Here is a 22,871-nt window from a genome sequence, read left to right as displayed (position 1 = left end):
GACTGTCATTCAGTCAACTGGCTCTTTCATCTCCATGATAGCAGACATCACATTTGATGTGATTTCTTTCCCTTCCATGAAATTGCATCTACCAGTTGCTTAGTCCTCAGGCAGACCAGCTTTAGCCCACCACCCCCCGCCCTGCCCCGGGGAGGGAGGTGAAGAACAAAGAGAGGTCAGGCATGCAGATTAATTTTTAGGGTCCTGGGATGCTAGTAAGAGCCTTATCCCTTTGCCAAATGAAAGAGATGGAAATCAAAAGGGAGAGATGAAGGCTCACTCCTTCCATAAAGAATTCATCCCAAATCCTTATAATATATCCAAACGAGCTCCCTTAAATGATTCTTTCCAGTGTGTCTCATTCCACCAAGAGGTTTGGGGTGGGGGACAGAGTTTCCCTTCATCTCCCTTTCCGCCCAGCTCCTGGTCTGCCTCCCTCTCCCTTTGGCCACACCTGCCTGTTTATCATGGGTGCATATGTGTATCTTTGGAATGGATTTCATTTGTGTTAGATGCAGTTCATGTCATTTTCTTCAAGGTCTGTTTTCTGCACTCACAGTCAGGAGATAATTTCCTCCTTCCTTGTCCACCTTATCACAACTGCACACACGACCCCCTGCCAGGAGGGAGAAAATCCTTCTCTTTTGCTTCTCAAACTTATGTCTTTGCAGCCTGGGAGAATCTCATTATTGACAATGATAGGGAGTGTGTGATGTTGCCTTTCCAGCTGTTTGATGAGATTTCTGTGTAACTCCTAGAGGAGGGTGTTTGGAAAGACTTGGAAAGCACTGCCTGGGCCTGCCTCACTTTCAGAAAGCCCACTGTATGGAAAGGACAGAATGGCAGAGGGGAAGCTGGGACTGGTGGTTCCCAGTGACAAAGGGTCCCCCCTCATTGTACAAAAGGATTCTCTGTGGGACACTTTGAAAGAGCTGGCCCTACTTGGTACATTTTTAAGAATGTTCAGTTTGACAAAAATTCAACTTATATACGATTTTCAAGACCAGGGCTCTAGTGTAAAGGGACACTCGCTGTTGTGAAGAACTGCCCATTCTCAGCTCTTGAGTTTTCTTTTGAAAAGCTAAGACAGTCTCCAGACTACCAGGAGTGCCAGGTGGTAAAAGTGTCATATCAGAAATCTGGCCGTGAACTGCTGAAGGTATGATAAGAGCAGTTGACAAGATAAAAACTGATTTATCAAAATTCTGAGTGATAAAAGCAAGTGAGGATGGTTGCACAACAGTGTGACTATACTTAACGCTACTGAACTGTACACTTAAAAATGGTTAAGATGGAAGATCTTATGTTACGTGTATTTGACCACATTTTTTTTTTAATTTTGGGAATTCCTTGGCAGTCCAGTGGTTAGGACTCCAAGCTTTCATTGCTAAGTGTGCAGATTCAGTCCCTGGTCAGGGAACTAAGATCCCACAAGCCATGTGGCATGCCCGCCCCCCCAAAAAACATTTAAAGTAAGTAAGGAAGTGTTTAACCATCATTTACAGCTCTCCAGCTGCTTCTCTCCAGAGGCTCTGCTCTGAAGGGGACCAGTGCTACTGTCCACTGCTACCAGATGCCTGGCATCACCACTTCCCACCACTAACTCTTGAAATAGTGCCTGCAGTTAGCGGCTGGCTAGAAATGGGCATGGTGACTATAATGGCTGAGTCATCTCCAAAGACAATGCCTCCTGCCCACCGTTTCTACCTAGCCACCAAATTGATCGTCTGCATAGGAATAACAGCAGACACCACTGACCAAGACGTGTGCCAGACACTGCCCTGGACATATAACCTCACTCCAGCCCTGGGAAATCAGTGTTAGTATATTATCCACATTCTACAGTTGAGGAAGCTGAGGCTCCAAGTTATTAAATAACTGACTTCACACAGTGGCAAAACCAGGATTTGAACACAGATTTCTCATGTGCCAAAGGTCAAGCCACTTCCCCTGGACTGGTGATCCCCAACATTTTGTGCAGCTGGGCCCTTTTTTTTTTTTTTTTTAATATTTATTTATTTATTTAGGCTACACTGGGTGTTCATTGCAGCATGCAGGGTCTTTGTTATGGCATGTGGGATCTTTAGTTGCAGCATGTGGACTCTCAGTTGCAGCATGTATGTGGGATCTAGTTCCCCGACCAGGGATCAAACCCAGGCCCACTGCACTGGGAGCTCGGCGTCTTACCCACTGGACCATCAGGGAAGTCCCAGCTGGGCCCTTTCTAAGGACAAACACTTCACAGCCCTGCGTATGGCAGTCATCACCCTTTCAGCATCTCCTGGTGGAGAAAGTATGAAATGACCAAAAGCTACCTGAATCCAGGAATTCTGTGAGTTGCAACAGCATCTGATACAGTCTTAGAATCATGACACTTGCTGTGTGAGACAGGAGGCATTTAATTGGCCGACAGCGGTTTGCACTTGTGCAGTTTCGTAGGCCCTTGAAGTCGCTCTGGATTTTTGCCCTGAGAGATGGGGCACCCTGAGCTGCACCACGAATCATCTGAAGGGTCTGAGCCTTACCATGTAGGCTAAGCCCCAGGGATTCTGTTAATACAGCTGATGTCAGGTGCTTCTTGGGAGGGTCACCATGAGCCTCTGGGTCACATTGTCAGAAGCCGGGGGAGGAGACTGAGGCAGAGTCAGCTTTGGGAGGAGCGGTCATTATTCTTGCGCATTGCAGACTGCAGTCAGTCACAGTAGCATGCGTTCCCCTGGACCAGAGCACTAGAAACCAGCAATTGAAGAGCTAAGAGCAGTGGTTAAATACGCTTCCATATACTTGCAGCAAAGTCAGCACTCTTCATCTGCTTTTATCCTTGACTAGAGCCTCTCGGATGAAGTTGTACCAGGAGGAAAATTAAAAAAAAAAAAAATTTATGCATATATTCTCAACCTGAAGGGTTTGTACTGCTGAGTCCCATGGCCTGCTCTCATTCATCCCACAGATACTTACTGAGCACAGCCTCTGTGCTGGGCACTGTTCTAGGCACTGGGGATTCCCTGGGGAAGTCAAAAAAGAACAATCTCAGCCCTGGGGGAGCTCACGTGTAGCAGGAGACAGATTATAAGAGAGATTGTAAAAGTAAAATAGGTAGCAAGTCAGATAGTCTCAAGCACTATGGAGAAAAATAAATCAGAGAAGGGAGCTAGGCACCTAGGGGTGAGAGGTTGCATCTTCTCCTTTCGGAGGGTGACAGTTAAGCAAAGAGGTGAAGGAGGCGGGGAGGCTTGTGGATGTCGGAGGGAAGCGCATCAGGAGGAGAGATCAGCAAGGGAAAGGCCTGGCATGTTCTGGAACAGCAAGGCCAGTGTGGCTGGAGCAGAGTGAGCCAGGGGAAAGCATGGAGAAGATCACGGAGGGCTTCAAGGGCTGTTGAAATGACTTTGACTCTGACTCCAGGAGAGATGGGTCCCACGTGGGTGGGTTTTGAGCACAGGAGTGAAATTATCGGACTTTCCTGCAGTGTAATTTACATATTACACAATCCCCCCATTTTAAGCGTACAATTCAGTGATTTTTAGCAAATGTACAGAGTTGTGCAAACCCTCACCAGGACCCAGTTGTAGAACATTTCCATCACCCCCAAAAGGTACCTCATGCCTATAACTTGAATTTTAAAGGGATCACTTTGGCTCCTATGTTAAGAATAAAAAAAAGAGATAGAAGCAAAGACGGTTTGGAAAAGTAATGTTTCTCATAGCACATGTGAGTGACAAAGAGGACTGAAAGTGGAGGGGTAAAGACAGGACTAATAAAGCTTTCCTTTTTAATTGCTGGAAGGGTGGAACCCCCTTAATGCCAAAGTCATAAAGGATGAAATGCCTCCAGCTTCAACAGTAAAAGTATTATATTAATAACATACACAGGACTGTTTAAAACATGAGCAATCCAAGCCCAAAAGCTGAACCTGAACTTGAGTTCTGAACTCGAAGGTGCCTGATGCACCTTGGATCCCCGACTGTTTATAAAGCTATGAAACTATATCCTAACACCTTAAAAATTCACAAGAAGAAAAGTTGATGGTAGCCGTAGGGATAAATCCCTACATGTTTCTACAAACACTCATGGTCCCTGTAGGAAAAAGGCAGGGAGGTCATCTTAGGTTCGTTACTATTAAAATGTTAAATGCCAGTTTCTTGTGTTGGTTCTGGAAAGTGGGGGTGTTCTGTGCTGAATTCATGTCGTGATGTGATGGATCGTCTGTGCCTATGAAAGGGGCCTGCTTGACACTAAAAGTGGTACCTGAATGAGGATTTTCTGTATTTTACCTGGAAGGCTGAAATCTTCTGGTATTATAACGTTTTGGACCAAACAGTGAACTTTGACATTTTTTTCCAGTGTCTACTTAAGCGGCCAGTTTTCCTAACTCAGGTCTCCCCTCCTGGATCATCTCATTCCGAGAACAGTATAGGATTCTCCCTATCCTGTTTAAAATGATTCTCACCGACTTTCTTTAGCTAACACCTGTGCATTACCGAGAGCCTGCCTCGTGGCTTCTCTCTAGGTTTGCACCCTCCCAGAGGGCAAATCATCTTTTAAAACATAAAAAGTACACATCTGAGTGGGGCAACAGTCTGAGGATGAAGGGGAAGAGGTCTAGTAAGGCAGTTTCCAGCTGGGCTTCAGAGATGGGTAAATGTGTTTCCAGCTCACCGCCCACCCTGACTTGATTTGACTGTGCTCTGGACTGCTTTATGAGGTTCAGCTACTAGTCTCAGTTCAGCAGAAGGCAGCTACCTTTGTTTGCTTTTCATAACACCTGTGGGATGGATGGGTAGTCACAGGATCCTGACAGTTGCTCCGGGCAACCTGATAGGGAATGCTGCAATTCCACTTCTGGCCACAAGGGGTCCCAGCCCTCCAGGCATCAGCACCCAGGACTGCAAAGCTGTCCCTGCTCCTCAGATGGAGAGATTCTGGGGGGCAGGGCAGGTGCCCTGAGTGGCCGATGTCCAGAGACAGCTGCTAAGGTCACTCGTTGGCCCTGGACCAACAACCGTTTGGCACCATGTGAGCAGTGATAACCCACCTGTGATCTCTGTGCTTTGAGTTGTTGCTGCAAACAGCAGAGAGAATGGCCCCAGGACCCGACAGCTCCCTGTGCAAGGTTCCGTGCCCAGCTGTATTCTCACTACCTATGTGACCTTGGGCATGCCCCATCCCCTCTGAGACTACGTGTTTCCTCATCTGCCAAGAGAAGGGGTCAGAATAAAATCTACAGCCTTGCCAGTAACGTAAGCACCTGAAATAGTCCTTACATCGAAGAGTATCTGAGTCATCCTTGCAATTCAACACAAACTACCAGCTTCCTGAAGTTTTACATCCTGCCAGATATCCTCTCCCTGGAAGCAAAGAAGTGAAATCAGAATTCTGTGCCACGGAATTTTATAACATCAGAGCCAGAGGGACACAGGGATTCTTAAACTCCTGTTAGCTTGGAACCCTTTACTCAGACAAACTCTGACACAACAGTGCAAACGGAACACAGTCAGACACGCTCAGGTTAGAAAGTGGAGCCCAGAGAGAGGAAGCCACCTGTCCTGTGTCCCTCAGCAAGAGAGTGGCAGGGCTGGGTCAGCTGTCCCTCCAGGCACCACTCCCCAGGAATGACACAGAGCGTGCGTCTCCCCAAATGCAGGGGAACTCAGGACTGTAAGAAAGAGCTATGTGCGGGGAGGTGGGGCCTCGGGGTGGGGAGAGGCACGCTAACTTCCACTGTGCATTCACTGCGCTGGATTTTTTCCCCACCGTGACTTCATCCCCACGAAGACCCACAAGGCAGTACCACAGTCACCTGTAGGTTCAGAAGTTAAGTGACCTGGCCCAGAAGTCGCTGGGCTGGGATCTGAATCCAGGGCTTTACAACTTCAAAGTGCGTATCCTGGCTGTCCCGGAGGATGGCAGTGTATTTACTTATTCAGTCACGTCTTTACTGAGCCCCAAGTATAGACCAGGCGACGTCCTATACAGCTGTGACCACGGCAGCTGGAGCCCCATCCTCCCTGAACCCAGATATTAGAGGAGGAGACAGATGTAAACAAGTGAAATGTGATAAGAAGAAAATACAGCCAGGTCAGGGGGTGGAGAATGATGGGGGGTGTGGGATGCACGTGCACGTCCACGGGTCTAGAGCTGTGCTTCTCAAAGTGCGGTCTGCACGCTGTTGGTTTCCTGTCTGCAGCAAGAAAAAAGAGGTGCTGCTTCTCTGTTTCTGCACTTGCAAGACAGTCCATGAGCTGCGTTCAGAGGAGCCCTGGCCTAAAATACTCTGAACCGTGCTAGGTCAATGCAGCTGATGCATGTACTCTGTCTCCTGGGACCCTTTCGCCCCCCTCTCCCCTCCACTCCCACCTTCCCACCAGGCTGTACAGACCCCTGAGAACCTGTTGCAGAGGAAAGCTGTGGTGTCTCCTGCCTGGCACGTGCAGTGAGCCAGGGGCCATCAGTCCCTTCTAAAGGGAGAAATCCCCATCCGATTCCATGGCCAGTTGTGAGCTTCATGGATGGTGGAAATAGACCTGGGTCCCAACTTGGACCGTGTCACTTACTGGCCATGTGATCTTGAAAATGTCTTTGGTTTTCCTTAACTCTAAAATAGGGGTGATGATGCTTTGCAGGAATAGATCAGGCACCGGAGGGCTCGACCCAGGGCCCGGAACTCAGTAAACAGAAGCCACAGTACTGTGTGTATGTGCATGTGTGTTTGCATATTTGTGTGTATGAATGTGTGTACACGAATGTGTTTGTGTGTGTGCCTGAGTGTATGTGTATGTATGTGCACGAACGTGTGTGTGCACGAGTGTGTGTGCACGTGTACCTGACATCCGTCTCCTCCACCGCCATTGGAGTGTCCCTTGCAGGACTTGCTGTGGCCAGGAGCACTGACAGTCTTTTCCGGGGTCTCTCTCCAGATTGCCAAGGGATCATTGAGGACGTCGTCCTGCTGGGTGCACCCGTGGAAGGAGACGCCAAGCACTGGGAGCCTTTCCAGAAGGTGGTGTCTGGCAGGATCATCAATGGCTACTGCAGGTCAGTCCAAACCTCATGCCCGTGGGGAGGTGACAACGCTTCCTGAGCACCTAGTGTGCCCAGGCCCTGTGCCCGGACACAGAAGTTTGAGGCCAGGCCCTTGTCCTGTAGGACCCCAGGGACCAGTAGGACACCGGCCCTGCTAGGAGCAAGGCCTGGGCAGCATCCACTTCCATAGGATGATGGACAACAGGGACAGATCCTGAGAAACATTTCCCTGCGTCGGGCCTGAGACCAGTTTACAGGATGACACGAGAGGCCAGGCTGGTCACCATGATCTGGGGAAGAGGGACGTGGGTGAGAGGGATGAGACTGAAAAGCAAAGCTTGGGCCCCAATGGGAGGTCTTTGAATGCCAACCGCGGAGCTCACGTGTGCGCTATCTGGCAGCGCAGGAAGGGAGTGGGGAGTGTCCAGGCCGAGCTTTCGGACCGGTGTCTCGGGGTGGGGCTGACAGCCACGGAGGAGCCAGCACCCACACCATGCGACAGACCCTCTGCAAGAGGTGGGGGCTGCGAAGGCTGATGGCTGTGAGGCTGGAAAGGAGACATCCCTGGGCTTGGGTTTGACAAGGACCTGAGGGGTTTCAGCCAAAGCCGTGCCCTAGACTCTGGGGAAGAAGAGAGGATGAAGGTCACCGCTGAGACCTCAGGAGATTGGCCTGAGAAGATGCCCGGGCCCTTCAGCCTCCAAATGAGGCCAAGGAGGGAAGTGACAGTGTAAACCCAAGCGCAGGGATTTGGAATCACACAGACTTGGGTCTTTTTTTTTTCTTTTAGCTTTATGACAACAAGTCTTTTTATTCAGTCAGACCTGGGTCTTAATGTTGGCCTCAGTTTCTCCATCAGTGAAGGGGGGGTAATGGTAGTGACTCCCCCTAGGGTGGCAACGCTCTGCCAGCAGTTGACAGAGCTGCCTGTGGTAGGCGCCTGCTGCATGAGTGACAGGTCATGTTACTGTTTATCGTCAGTATCTCCATCAGTCGGGATTCAACCCCTGTCACTGAGTGCCAACCTCATGCCAGGCACGTGCCGGGGCGACAGCAGGAATAAGCCCCCACCCAGCCCTGTGGAGCCTCACGTCCAGCAGCGCGAATAGGCGGGAAACGGGCAGCTCCAGGCAGGCATACGGAAGCTTGTCTGCGACACCAGAATCCAGAAGCTCTGAAACCAAAGGCTTTCCCCCAGGTGTGGTGCACACTCCTTTAGCGACAGGAGGTGAGACTTGCTGGGGAAGCGGCTGACTCACTGGCCTGTAAACGTGAAGATTCCAGCAGGGCAGCTGGAGATGCAGCCCAGGAACTGAGAGAGATGAGAGCTGGAGCGAGGGCTGGTGGGGTGTCAGCTTCAGCTGAAGCCAGAAGGACAGCTGAGATCATTTGAAAGTCAAAGCCTAGGGAAAGAGAAAAGTGCTGGGTTCCTGATTCTAAGGCATGTATGTTGGGGTGGGAGGAGGAAGAGGCTCCAACCTGAGGTTAAGGGCAACTCAGAATCATCCAACATACGTGCCCGAGACCTCCTGCTGGGTATGGGAATACAAAGATGGACAAGACAAGAGGAGTTCGTGTCTAGTAGAAAAGACACCTATGGAAACAGATAATTAATAAAAAAAATAAAATAAAATGCAATAATGCAGTGATGGGGAGGTGGATATTAGACTCTTACCACCTGCCAGATCCTGTCTTTGTTGTCATTTTCTATGTCAGTCCTGCCCCAAACCTTAAGGTGTTTGTATTATTAATCCCATTTTACAAGTGAGGAAACTGAGGCCCAGAGAAGTTAAGTCGCAGTGTCAGTTAACTTTAATTTTGATCTAAGCCCAACCATTCCAAGTAGAACCTGCAACTGAATAAAACAGATTTGGAAAGTCTTCATCATTTTGATAATTTAGCCCATGTCAAGTTCAGCGTTAAAGATAAAGATGGTCTTTAGCCATGGATTGAGGGCATTAACCAGGACCCAGGAGTTCAGCCAGTTAGACTGGCTTTATCATTCCTATTCTAAGCTGAGTTCTTAGCATCAGGATGTGGTAGAAAGAAAAAGGAAACAAAGGCAAAGAACCATAATATATAAAGAGCTCATGCAAATCAATAAGAAAAAAATCTAAGAATAAGATGGTCAGGGACTTACCTGGTGGTCCAGTGGTTGAGACCACGCTCCCAAATGTAGGGCATGGGTTCGATCCCTGGTTGGGGAACTAAGATCCCATATGCTACATGGGGCAGCCTAAAAATAAATAAATAAATAAATAAATAAATAAATAAATAAATAAATAAATAAAATGGCCAAAGGATATCTGCACATAAACATGGAATAAAAAAAGATACCCAACCTCATTAGTAATGAAATAAGTCCAAACTAAAATCAGTAAAATACTATTTATCATCCATCAGATTATCAAACATCTGAAATATGAATAACATTCAGTGTTGGTGAAGATATGGAGAAATGGGCACTGTCACACAGCATTGGTGGCAGTTAAATTTAGTGAATCCTTTTTGGAGGATAATTGGCCATATCTATCCAAATTGTGAATGTGCCAGTCTGCCGATCTCACAGATTCTGACATCTGTGATCCTTCTCTGCTAGATACTTACATGCACAGAGATGGATACACAAAGGGGATCCTTGCAGCTTCATTTATAATTAAAAATTGAGAACAACCTAAATGACCACAAACAGGGGAAGAGTTAAGGGGGAGAAAAACAAGTACAACAATACGTACTGTGGTCCCATTTACGAAGGAAGACATTTCTGTGTGCATATATGTATCTGTATGTCTGGAAATGGACAGGGAGGTCCAGAGAGGGACCATGAGAGACTAATAACAGTGGCCACCCCTAAGGAGTGGACAGGGATTGGAAGTAGGGCTTAAAATAGACTCTTTTTAATTGATATGTAGTTGATTTACAATATTGTGTTAGTTTCAGGTATACAGCAAAGTGATTCAGTTATATATGTTTGTTTATTATTTATTTGTTTAGTTATTTATAAAAGAGACTTTAATTTTTTAAGTAAGGACAGTTTAAAAAACAAGAAAAGAAAAAGAGTGGACACAACATTTATGTCAGACCGTCCTCGGTTAAAATCTTGGCTCCACCATTTACCTCTCGGGTGGCTTTGGACAAACAAATCTGAAGCTCAGTATTCCTACCTGTAAAATGGGAAGAACAGTCCCTGCTGCACACGGATTCTGGGAAGACGAAATGAGATTACGTAAGATGAGGGCTGGCACTTCGTAGGTGCCCAGTAAGTGATAGCGGTTAGAATTATTATTACTGGGCATATTCACAGCACACGATTTTTTTTTTTTTGGTTTCATAAACAGCAAAGGGAAAGAATTAAAATTGCATGTGTGCAATATAAAAACAGCAAAATCTTATTAAACCCATCTGTTCTGTTGAGAACCTGAGGCTAACAAGCTTGGTTTTCCATTATTTTGTGAGATCCTAAGCCATCTCTTCGGAGAGAGAAAGGAGGAGGGGGAGGAGGGGGGAGGAGGGGGAAGGAGAGGAGAGAGAAGGAGCGTACAGACCAAAACAATAACTGTATTTCTTGATTAAATTAAGCGCCAACCAGGAATTCATATTCTTGGCCCCCAAAGGCATTTATGTTGCCGTGAACCTACTTAAAGACGGGGAGTGGAGTGAAGGGGTGGGAGGAGCTTCAGGCCAACACTACCAAACTGTATACGTTTTTAAATTTATAATGGACATTAATAAAGCTCTTTGCAAGTTTGTTCACTTGCTTGGGCTTTCACAAACTCCCTGGAAGCCAACCGGGGTGAGTAGTGCTGCCCTGAGGAAACTGAAGCTCAGAGAGGGTCAAGTGCCTCGCCAAGGTCACACAGCAGAGCCAGGATGTGAACTCAGGTGAGACTGTCTCCCTGATAGCTGGGATATCTGTGATGAGAGAGTTTCGTTCTGAGCCCCCGGGGGACTCGCTGCTCCAGTACCATGTAGGGAAGGGATGATGGTGGAAGGAGTGGGGAGGACCCCTGCCCACAAGTGGCTCCAGGCCTGTGAGGAGCCACGGCACACCCTTCAACAGGCCACACGGTGTGACTCAGGGTTCAGCTGTGTGATTCGTGCAACAGCCTGGCCTGGAGGGCTTGCTGGGCACTGCACCCCTGCCAATCCCCTGAGAAGGTTCCTGATTCTGCTCAGGATACAGGATACAGGACTAAGGCACAGTCCTGCCCTCAACGAGCTCTCTGCCCAGAAAAGGAACAGACCCAGGAATGGACACATGGATGACATGTAACAAATGTCACAGAAGGAGCATACACCAGGCCCAGGAGGGACAAAGGATTATTAACATCAGCTGAGGAGGCTCAGGGCCGCCACCCACCCACCCCCACCCCCGCCCCGGAGAGGCGATGTGCAAGCTGAATTTTGAAAGAATGGATAGCAGCCCATCAGAGCCTGGAAGAGTAGGCGGGCAGGAGAGAGGCCACAGCGCCCACGAAGGCCCAGAGCAGGAGATATCATTGCATCCAGTGCTTCCTGAGCACTCACATGTGTGAGCAGTGGGTACACGGTGTGCCATCTCCGTGCACACTCATGCCCACCCTGGGAGGTACGTGACAGCGAGGAGACTGAGGCTCAGAGGGGTCAAGCAACTTGCCCAAGGTCACACAGCTGGTAACTAACCTGGCAGGACTGGCTCAGTGTGATCCCGAGCGTGGGCCCGTGGCCCACCCCAGGCAAGAGAGGCAGATGCCGGGTACAGAGGGTCTGAAATGCCAGCGAAGGTCCTGTGGTTTGCTTAGCACAGTTTAGAGGATGTGAAACTTTCTAACACATGTTCCTGTCCTGCCCCTACATGTGTATGAATAAGTGCAGTTAACATTGTAAGTAGAGAGACTTCCCTGGTGGTGCAGTGGTTAAGAATCCACCTGCCAATGCAGGGGACACGGTTCGATCCCTGGGCCAGGAAGATCCCACATACTGTGGAGCAACTAAGCCGGTGCACCACAGCTACTGAGCCTGCACTCTAGAGCCTGCGAGCCACAACTGTTGAGCCCATGTGCCACAACTACTGAAGCCTGTGCACCTATAGCCCGTGCTCCTCAACAAGAGAAGCCACCACAAGAAGCCCACATATCACAATGAAGAGTAGCCCCCACTCTCAGCAACTAGTGAAAGCCTGCACGCAGCAACGAAGACCCAACACAGCCAATGAATAAATAAATTTATTTTTTTAAAAAAGCATTGTAAGTTGAGCATTGTCATAATTAAGACAGATCATTGGGCAGCAACAATGCAGACTCTGCATATAGGGGCCTCCCTCACACCCCATATTTGATGCACGTAAGTCTCGTGATTAGTTAATAAAAACAACTTGAGTCAGTCTCCCTTCTCCCCTTAGCCATCATTCTGAGGGACAGTGTTTCTTGGGCCTTCCATATTAAGATAACCATTGGGGCATGCAAGCGTTGCTCTTTGGATGGAGTTAGGGAATTTTCTAGAAGAGAAAGCCTGTGGGCAGTGGGGAGTGAAGGTCGGCTTCCGAGAGGAGAGGGCCATAGTCAGATGGGAGTTGAAGGAAGACCACAGTGGCTCAAGGGAGGTGAGGCCCAGAGCAGGAGGAGGCTATTATTTGTCCGTGGGGGGCTGGGCGGGGGGTTGCCTGACCTCAAGGCTGGAGCGGAAGGGATGGGTACTGGGGGAGTGGGGGGTGGGGAGGGTCATACAAATCTGCAGGATGCCGTGATAAGTTGGTCCTGGAGGGGAGGGGGGCCTAGGCCACGGCTCTGCTGGCTTCTGCTCGAGAGGCCTGGCGGATGATTCAGAGAAGGCTGACGAGCTCAGGGTGGGACACAGCAGGAGGGTCTGTTGAGGGCCCCTCCACGCTGGACCCCAGTCCTTCTAGAGGCTTCCAGGGTGGTAACTGCACAGGTGCCCATGTGGTCAGGACCTCAGAGGGTGAGAACTACCAGGGAACCTGGAGACCCCACTACACCCTGGATCCCAGGCAGCTCTGGGGCCTCGCCGGTGGTCACGTGGAGGGCCACGCAGGCAGGGCAGAGACTCCTGACTCTCAGCCCATCCTCCCACGCAGTGGAGAGGGAGGTCCTTTCTTTCAAATAAGTGCACAAAGATGATGGACTCAAGTGGCCCTGCAAACCGGAATCGGACTCGGTCTAAACAAAAGACGACCCGCTCTGCTAAGGGGAGTCTCAGTCTTGGAGGCAGAGGGGGAACAGAAGCGCCCACGTGCACGGACGTGCTGAGGGAGGGGCCCAGCTTCACCCCGGACAGCGTGCAGGGGTTCGAGGGGAAAGGCTGTCCCGTGGACCCTGCAGACCGTGCCTTCTGTGGACAGTGCTCAGTGTACCTGAAGAATCAGGCCACAGAGGGTCCGGGGTTATCTTCTCTCCGGCGTGTGGGGGGTACGTCTGGCTCAGGGGCAGGATGCAGGGCGTGGGGCGCGCAGCACCCATGAGCGTGGAGGTGGGCTCCAGGGCTGTGACCTGCCGGGGGGAGGGGGTGGCCACCCCGCACCGCCTAGGTGGCGAGAGGTGGGGAGAGCTGCAGGCTGGGCCAGTCCTGTCTCAGAAGGCACAGCTGGTCCCTCCAGCTGAAAGACAGATGGGGGACCCCAGACCCAGAGTTCCAGCCTGCAGAGCCTGGTGGCCCCAGCTTCCTGTGATCCTCTCCCCCAGGCAGACGCCCTGCTGCCTTTCTTTTGCCTCCCAGGGAGCCCTGGACCCCACACCCCCTACCCTGGGAACTGGAAACCCTCCCCAGCTGAGAGCAGCTCACCCAGCCGTGTGCTGACTCATCCAGTTTCCTCCTTCATTCACTCAACAGATAACTGTCTGTTGCTCACCAGCACTGTCCTCTGCTCTGGGAACCCACCAGGGAACAAAGCAGCCTCCCTGGAGCTGCCGTGCCCCCAGGCAGCGCTCCGAAAATGCCAGTGGCTGCAGCTCCCGCCATCATACGCGGGTGCGGTGGGGCCTTGGTTTCCTGCAGAAGCTCCCACCCCAGCAGGCCGCCCCGGAGCCAGGCGGGGCCCTCCTGAGGCTGACGTCCACCCCTTCCCACTCCTCCCTCTCTGCCCACAGAGGGGACTGGCTGCTGAGCTTCGTGTACCGCACGTCCTCCGTGAAGCTCCGAGTGGCCGGCCTGCAGCCCGTGCTGCTGCAGGACAGGAGGGTGGAGAACGTGGACCTCTCCTCCGTGGTGAGTATCACCTGTCCCTCCAGCCTAGCGACCCAGGCCCCAGGGACACTGGCCCTGGCCCAGTCCACCCCAGAGGAGGGAGATGGTGAGAATTCACTTGGGAAGAGGTAACTCCTGTTCACAGGCACCATTCTGTGGCAGGGCGTTGTCCCCAGGCCCTTTGCACACATCATCTCTAACCCTCACATGGCCCCTGGGGCAGGCGCTATTATCCCCATTTCACAGATTAGGAAACTGAGGCTTAGAAAAGCTCCCATCACACGACTAACAACTGATAGCCTGGATTTGAACCTCCAGAGCCCACGCTCTTGCCCCTATGTTACTGCCCTCCCTCCACTCCTCCCCCTCCTTCCTCCACTGCCCCCACTCACTCCCCCAGACCAGATTACTAATCAGGACAGTCTGTTTCTCCTGGAAGTAACCAGAACAACCAGAGGATGCAGGTGGAGGCGTTCAGGCTGGACCAGAGCAGAAGCACCTGATTGCCAGGCTGTGAAACCATGGAATGAGGGAAAGTATGTTCCAAGGTCCCCCACCTTGGAATCATCTGGAGAGTTTATTTAAAATGCAGATGCCAGAGCCGCACTGCCCAGAGCTCCTAAATCAGTCTCTAGGAGCGGAGCCTGCAGGTCTGCATATTAAATACTCCCCAAGGATTCTTACACATCTCAGACTAGGCAGGGCAGACAATGAAAAGAATTCTTGCTGGGAACGGGGGCCACCTGGCAGCCACACGAACCTAATTTGAGATTCTAGATCCGTCTCTCAGGCTTGAAAGAACCTTGTCCACCCGCCACGTGTCTGTCATGGAGAGTTAATAACAGCCTCGTGTATGGACACTCACTTGATGCCCAGCTCTACGCTAAGCCTTTGGCAGCATCCGTACCCCCACTGTGCGGATGAGGACACCGAGGCTTTGAGAGGCTCAGGGACTTGCCCAGGGTCACACAGCAGAAACCTGGCTGAGCAGGACTCAAGCCCAGCAGGACTGAAGCCAGTGGGCATCGCCCCTGGTTGGGTAGATGTGAGAACCAGCGGGAGAGGTGCCAGCTGCCAGGAGGGTGAGGAGAGGGTGCTGCAGTCACGTCCCCAAGCAGACTCAGCCGATGCACATCCTTGTGATGCAGGGCTCGCGAGAGCAGGAACTTCAGTTTCCAATGATTACATTGCTGGCTGCCATTTATCGAGTGCTAAGCCCTTACAGGGGGTAACCCAGTTTCCCCAGGAACCACATAAGAGTAGTTTAAGCCGGCCACACCATCCTGCCTGAAAGCAGATAGACCAGGCCCCTCCCTGGGCATCTGAAAACTCCCCTGGGGAGGGGCACCCTGGAGGACCCTGGCTTCTCGCTTCAGCTTCAACAGCAGCCTGGCCCAACGACCACACACACACACACACACACACACAAACTGTACCTCGTGGTGGGGGGAAAGCCAGGCAACCTGACCCGCTCCTCCCAGCACAGCTAATGTCTGGTTGCATGTTTATTGAAACTTGACTGAAGGTTGAAGACAGCACAAGGGGATTCTAGCACAAAAACTTAAAACCAGAATGTTGTCAGGCACTGCTGCCACTGAAGCTCGTGGGCCATGACCTTGTCCCAAGGTCCCCTGGGCCTCCCACCCAGCCTGCCACCATGTCACTGGGATCAACTTGTCCTGGCCTATAACTTCACTCCCCCAGACTCCCAGGGCCCTAGCTCACAAGTCCTGACCCACCGGACAACACGAGTGAAGCAGCCCCGCGCCTTCCTGACTGGCAGCTTTGGGGGCTGGGGTTGGTCCAAGAATAAGAAGAGTTTCTAGACTCACCCACCCATGAAACTGATCACTGCTAGTTCAAGAGGCAGTCTTCCCAGGACAGACATGAGCTTTAACCCCTAGAGCCATCTCTTTAGATCATTTTTATCCCTGACAGACTTGCTTCATGTGATGTCAGCCACAGCAGTCTTGTGTCATAGGTATTGGGCATCCCCAAGTCACAGACTGGAAAACTGAGGCTTGAGAGAATAGACTCAGTGTAGCCAGAGAGTCATAGATCAGGTCTCTGAAGCCAGGTCCAGAGCCTGTGTTGTACACCTCCCTATGGGAGCGAGGGAAGCTGGGTAACAAGACCACGAAACCGCAGGACTCAGGGATGCCTCTTGTCCCGTGTCCAGGGGTCTCTGTCCTGTTTGAGGGTCCCTGTACCCTGATGGGGTGAAGGGGACAAGTGATTTGATGCCTCACCGCTCCACGGGTCTCCCTCTGCCACAAGAATCAAATGTGAAAAGGAACGGCTGAAAGTTCCTTTTAAATGAAAAATGTCCTTTAAAGGCTACAAAGCCCATGAAGGATAGTTTCTGCCCTGGGAAGCCCCTGTATGGATACAGTGGTAAGAGCACAGCCTTTGGTGCCAGAGAGCCTTAGAATCGGGGCTCTGCTGCTGGTATACTGGCTGTGTGACCTTAGGCCAGTGACTTAACCTCTCTGTGCCTCAGTTTCCTCATCCTAGAAACAAAGGATATCACCTACCTTCCAGGGCGCATGCAAGATGCTGAGTGCACAGTAGACCCTCACCTAATGCTAGTTCCCGCGTCCCCTGTCCCTGCCTCCACCTTCAGTTCTGCCTCCGGGACCGGCAGCTTCAGAGACTCCTCTCCCCTCCTCAGACTGCCTTCATGGCAGCTTCCCAGCACCTGCCTAATAATAGCTCTTTATCACATTAGGAGCACATCACATAAAGCAGTGCTTTCCTCTTCTGGGTAATTAGAGGTAATTAGCATTGCCTTTGTGCTGCCCTCCTCTTTTCCTTGAAAATCTGGCTGGAGGAGAGGTTGCTGGCAAAAGAGTCCTCATTACTGCTGTTGGGGAAGCGCTGGCTGCCCCGCGCTCGGAGCAGAGACCTACAGGACCTGCCTTCTCCCTGCCGGGCTCTCTGTGAATCATCCCAGCGGCTGCCACCCGGCACAGACGCGGTCTGCGGTGGCTCCTGACCTCGGGAGGAGGTTAAGCAGGAGTGAGCCAGGGTCAGCCCTGTCGCAGGCAGAGGGCATCTCCGGTGGATGAAGCAGACGAAGGCCAGGCTGCCCGCCTGCCTTTCAGGCTCTCCTGTGTGGGGACTGGGTTGCAGGAGGTGGGGGTTTCTGCCACCCCAGGGGCTATCTCATGAGGCTTCTTGGGGGCAGAGACCCACCCCGGGGTCTCTGGGGTCTTGATGTCCCAAAAGAAATGCCAGCTGGCTTCTAGAACTTAGCACAGAGCTTGGCACAAAATAGGCACTCAATAATAATGACAATAATGACAATAGCCAGCATGCCAGACACTGCTCTGCATGGTTTACAGATCTTGTGTCACTTGATCCCCGTAGCTGTCCTGTGAAGTAGGGAAAATAACCCCATTGTACAGGTTTAGAAACTGAGGCTGCAGGAGGGGACACTGCATGTGAGTGGCAGAGCCAGATGAACGCAGGAACCTACCTCAGGACCTGGGCTCTTAACCAGTGCGTTCACACTGCCTGCGTGCACGCATCTCTGTGGCTTCTTGTCAGTGACCTCCAACTCTAGGCCAATAAGCCTATTATCCCATTGGGTCCTCACAACCAGCCCACGTGATGTACGTATCTTTATTAGCCCCATTTTACAGAGGAGGAAACTGAGGCCTAAAAGGTAAAGGAACCCCAGGGGGCCTGATAGGCTTGGAAATTGTTGGGCAGGCAGAGGTGGGTGGCAGCAGCCTTGGTTTGGGTAAGTCAAGATGTCTTGCAAGGCAAGAAACAGGAAGCGCTGAGGCCCGTTTATCCCATGTGAATCTGGTAACCCTGAGCACCCACAATGTCCGGGGCTGGATGTGGGGGATAGGGGTGAGTTAAAAGTGGTCCCTGGGCTCCCTCAGCTCCCACAGTCTATCGGAACACAAACAGATGTGAGAGATGAAGACAATGGCCTGTAGTGAGTGCTGTCGCAGGCGAGCCCCAGGGAGGGTCCCTAACCAGTGTGGGAAGGTCAGGGAGGCTTCTCAGCACCAGGGGCACTGAGTGTGTGTCTGGGCTGGGGGCAGATTTCAATAGAGATGGCCAGGGCGATGGTCTTGGGCTGAAATCTTTATCCAACATCAGCCACACCAGAATGTTCCACTACTAAGAAGAGATTCTTTTCCATCCACCTCACTGCTGCTCTCCCATCCCTCTGGCTACCTGTAAAATTGGCACTCTGGACTTCCTAGGTGGCGCAGCGGTTAAGAATCCGCCTGCCAATGCAGGGGACATGGGTTTGAGCCCTGCTCTGGGAAGATTCCACATGCCATGGAGCAACTAAGCCCGTGCGCCACAACTATTGAGCCTGTGCTCTAGAGCCCGTGAGCCACAACTGTTGAGCCCATGAGCCACAACTACTGAAGCCCACATGTCCAGAGCCTGTGCTCCACAACAAGAGAAGCCACTACAATGAGGAGCCTGCGCACCACAATGAAGAGTAGCCCCCGCTCGCAGCAACTACAGAAAGCCTGTGTGCAGCAACAAAGACCCAACACAGCCAATAAGTAAATAAAATAAATTAATTTTTAAAAAAAATTGGCACTCTGCCAGCCAGTTCTCCCTCTGGGTCTTTGCAGAATGACAGCTCAGGGACTAGGGTTGGCTGAGACCTGGACCAACTTGTAGCCAAGAAGGACCAGAGCTGTGCGTTCTAGGGCAGCTGCACAGTGAAATTTCCATCTGGAATCAGCAGTAGCCAGTGGCCACAAACACCTCCCTTCCTTCCTGTCCTGTCTGCCTCCACCCAGTCCTAGTAGTAGCCCTTCACCAATATTAAAAAGGTATAGGGAGGCTGCCCTTGTTTATCCCTGTGGGTCTAGGTTTTTGCTGGCTGGAATTCAGATGTGATAGCTAGAGCTTTGGCAGCCATTTTGGGTTCCCAAATGGATCAGCCTAGCTAACTCCCTGCCTTCTACCCCTCTTTCCAAGAAAACTAAAGGAACTCATGTTTATGGAGCATCTACTGTGTGCCAAGTGCTGTGCCTTATAGTTTGTATTATTTCTTCCCACTAACCCTGTGAGATGGGTATCACTAACTCTAATTAGGTGATGTCCCTATAAATGTGTTTTGGGTCATACATGGAACAGAACAGTTCCCACAAAGTCCCAGGCCCTTGGAACTCTCATAGCAGGTATTCAAGGTATGAAGTGTTATGATCCTCATTTTACAGATGGGGAAGCTTGGGTCCAGGGCATTGTACAGACTTACCCAGTTACTCATAAGAGACAGAGCCAAGTCTGGAACCCCCATTTCTCTCATTCCAAAGTTAGGTTCTTTCTGGCACCATGCAACCACTAATGTCCACCCTCTAAGGAAAGATGCTGCCCTACCTTACCTCCACCCTGAACCCAGGGCTCTGAAAAGCCTGTTATATGTGTATGCATGTGTGTGTTTTCACTGAACACTCTTTAAAAGCAGTTGTAAAGAAAAGAACAAGAAGTAGGCAGGTTATGAGAAAATAACAAAACTGTACAGGGAATTGTCTTTTGTGTTCTTGAAAAGTCGTTGGAATAACCCGGTGTGATTTGTGATTCAAATGGAAATGCAGATGTTACCAGCTGAGCCTTTGTGTTGTTTCTAAGATCCCCAGCACAAGCCTCCCCAGTGTTTTCCTGTCTTCTTTTTAAACAAAAACCTTCCTCTTCAGCCTTGAGGGATTGTTCTGTCTTGTGCTGGCCTTTGGCACTAAAGCAGGCCCCCCAGGCTGGCTGGGGAGAGCGCTGAGGCTCCATTCCAGGGAGGAGATTTGAATGAAGAAGCCTTCTCGCTCAGCACACAGCTGTACTCTTCACGTGCTGTGTGTCATTAAGCAAACCACCACCCCTCTCTGGGCTTCTGTTTCCTCATCTGTAAAATGAGAATGATTTTTAAAGTCTTCCCCACCACACACCTGATTTTCTATGAAGAGAACAGGCCTGTATTCAGACCCCAGCTCTCACACCTGTGTGACCTTGAGCAGGTCACTTTACCTCTCTGCCTCAATTGCTTCATCTCCAGTTAGCAGCCAGTACATGTCAAAGGAGTATATCCAATAAACTCATTTCGTACTTGTATTAAGGACCTACTGTGTGTCGAGCATTGTCCATTATCACAGTTAAGCATTGGGCGCTCCAGTCACACCCCTGTTTTTCAGTCACTGACATATCCCCTCACAAAAATAGGGGAATCTCTGTCCTCTCAGGAAAAGGGTGGGCACTTCTGAGTTCTTGACCCATGTCTTAGTGAAGATCCCGTCTGTAACAGAGGCCCAGATGAAGTGGCTTAAACACGCAAGAGGTGATGCTATCCCACACAAGAGGTGAAACACAGAAGAGGCAGTTCAGGGCTGGTGTGGTGGCTCCACAGCCTTCAGGAGCCAAAATTCTCTGTCTTGCTACTCTGCCATCCTTAGTGAGCCAACTCATGGCACATGATGGCTGCCAAAGCTCTGGCCATCCTGTCTGAATTCTAGCTAGCAGGAATGAGGAAACAGGGAGAAAAGAGAAGCAGCCCCCTTTTAAAGAGACTTCTAAGGAGCATCTCATAACACTGCTGCTTCATCTCATTGGCCAGAACGCATCACCACAGTACACTTAGTGGCGAGGGAGGCTGGAGAATGTACCCAGCTATAAATTGGAGCTCTTATGACTAAGGGAAAGGGGGAGAGTGAATTGTAGAAAGTACCTGGCAGTCTTTTTAGCTGTAGCTGTATTTTCGATTTGGGAGCATTTCCCGGGGAACCCTCACAGCAACCCTCTGATGTAACTACTCTTACTGTCCCCATTTTACAGCTGAGGCAAGTGGAGGTCAGAGGGAGACAGGGGCTTCCCCAAGGTCCCACAGCTGGGGCCAGTGTAACCTAAAGCTGCAGGCAGAAGATGAGGACTTCCACTCCAACTTTCTATCAGGAGGATCTTTCCTGCCCCCAGAGGACCAAGATTCTGTAGAGAAGCTTCCTTCATCTTTATTTAATAAATTCTAGAGCTACCTTGAACCCAGAAGCTTCCCACTCACTCTGGACTTGAGAATCATTGAGGGTTGGAGTCATGGCATTGGTGACTGGTTGGCTGAAGATGCTGAGGGAAAGGCCCAGGGGCCCTGGGGAGGACTGGGCTCTGCCCACCCCGCATGGTCCTCACTCACTGTCCTCCTGTAGGTCAGCGGTCACTTGGATTATGCCAAGAAGATGGACGTCATCCTGAAGGCCGTGGGCATCCGCACCAAGCCAAACTGGGACGAGAAGGGGCTCTTGCTGGCCCCAGGCAGCCCATCCCAAGAGGAGCCTCGCCAGACAGCAGCCCCTTCCTCATCAGAGAAGACCACCAACCAGGATGGGCAAACCCAGGGTCCCACATCCGGAGACACACCCAAAGCAGCCACATCCCCTGACCCCAGCCAAGCCCAAGTGCCAATGGGACTGGACCAGTCTGAAGGGACCTCCCTTCCTGCTGCCGCCAGCCCTCCTGAGAGTCCCCCTGTCTGCAGCCATGGCCTGGGCACCAACCCACTGGGCTGCCCCGACTGTGCCAGCGAGACCCAGGGGCCCTGCCCAGGGCTAGACTGACCCCAAAAGAGTCATCTTGCCAGATTTCTATGTGCAGTGCTCTCTTACCCCATTCCACCAGGTCCCTCACATGAGCTCTGGAGATGCAGAATTTCTACCAGTGCCTTTCCAAAATTGAAGACATTGGTATTGGAAGGAGGAGGGATTGTAAGGAGACACCATCCCCTCCCCGAGAAAGCAAGGCCAGAGCTCTGCAGAGTCAACCAAGCACAGTATAGAGCCCTGGGACTAAAGCAGCTGCGGGCCTCCTGTGCTTCGGGTCAGAGCTGTGGCGTCTGGTTGCCCATCAGGAGGCCCAGGAGCTCTGTGGCGCCTGAGGCTCCTACCCTGCCAGGCTCCCCAGCCTCAAAAGCCTGGTGTCTGCCCACTCCTCCAACCATTCTCCAGGGCTGCCGGCCGGCCCACAGGCACCACTGCCATGCCTACAGAGCAGGTACAGGGGACAGCGGGCAGCTTATTCTCTCTGCTCCTGGGAGATCTGATGAGATCTGCCCTGTGCAGCCATACAGGCTGTGCACTGCACAACTACAGGGGCATCATCAGGAAGACGTGATGTGAAGGGTGCCCCCCCCAAGTTATGCCACGTGGTGGCCCTGGATATAATTGAGTGTGGTGAGAAAATGCTGGATCAGCAGGCAGTGTGGACAGGGACTGGGCCTGTGACGAGAATGAATGCTATGGGGAAAGGACTTCCTATGGCAGGAACAGAGGCGTGATGATTATAATAATAAATCATAGTAACAGCTACCATTTATTATTTACTGTGTACAGAGTGCTTACGTGGATTGTCTCAGTTGACCCTCACAACAACCCTATGAGGTAGGTACTATTATTATCTTCATTTTCACTTGCAGGCCCAGAGAGGTTAGGTAACCTGCCCAAGATCACACAGAGGGTCAGTCTCAAACTCCAGTCAGTCAGCCTCTTGAGCCCAAGCTCTTCGCCACTGTATCTGCATCCCTGGAACCTTCCCCTTTGTTCCTCCCACTGTCCCTGAATAACCAGGCCAGAGATAATCCCCCACCACCACCATCATACAGATGGGGAAACCAAGGCCCAGGCAGAGAAAATATTGACAAGCTCAGGGGAGGC

At 51.1% G+C, this 22,871-nt stretch overlaps 1 protein-coding gene across 3 annotated transcripts in view; it reads left to right on the top strand.

Annotated features, from left to right (window-relative positions):
- Window positions 1-22,520, top strand: part of TMCO4 (transmembrane and coiled-coil domains 4) — a 102,232-nt gene extending 79,712 nt beyond the window's left edge. For 2 of the 3 annotated variants that reach the window (XM_057698165.1, XM_057698170.1), the window contains exons 13-15: window positions 6,918-7,035; window positions 14,106-14,223; window positions 21,372-22,520. In XM_057698165.1, coding sequence (XP_057554148.1) covers window positions 6,918-7,035; window positions 14,106-14,223; window positions 21,372-21,779 — 644 coding nt within the window. In that variant the 3' untranslated portion in view covers window positions 21,780-22,520. Of the gene's footprint in view, window positions 1-6,917; window positions 7,036-14,105; window positions 14,224-21,371 lie in introns of those variants that run through there. The other variant, XR_009047911.1, reaches the window with a different exon arrangement.
- The last annotated feature ends 351 nt before the right edge of the window (window positions 22,521-22,871 follow it).

Source organism: Hippopotamus amphibius, chromosome 1 (assembly GCF_030028045.1).
Source record: "Hippopotamus amphibius kiboko isolate mHipAmp2 chromosome 1, mHipAmp2.hap2, whole genome shotgun sequence".
In the NCBI taxonomy this organism is placed as follows: Eukaryota; Metazoa; Chordata; class Mammalia; order Artiodactyla; family Hippopotamidae; genus Hippopotamus; species Hippopotamus amphibius.
Note: the sequence above shows the minus strand (reverse complement) of the source record. Positions and strands in the feature narration are given on the sequence as shown.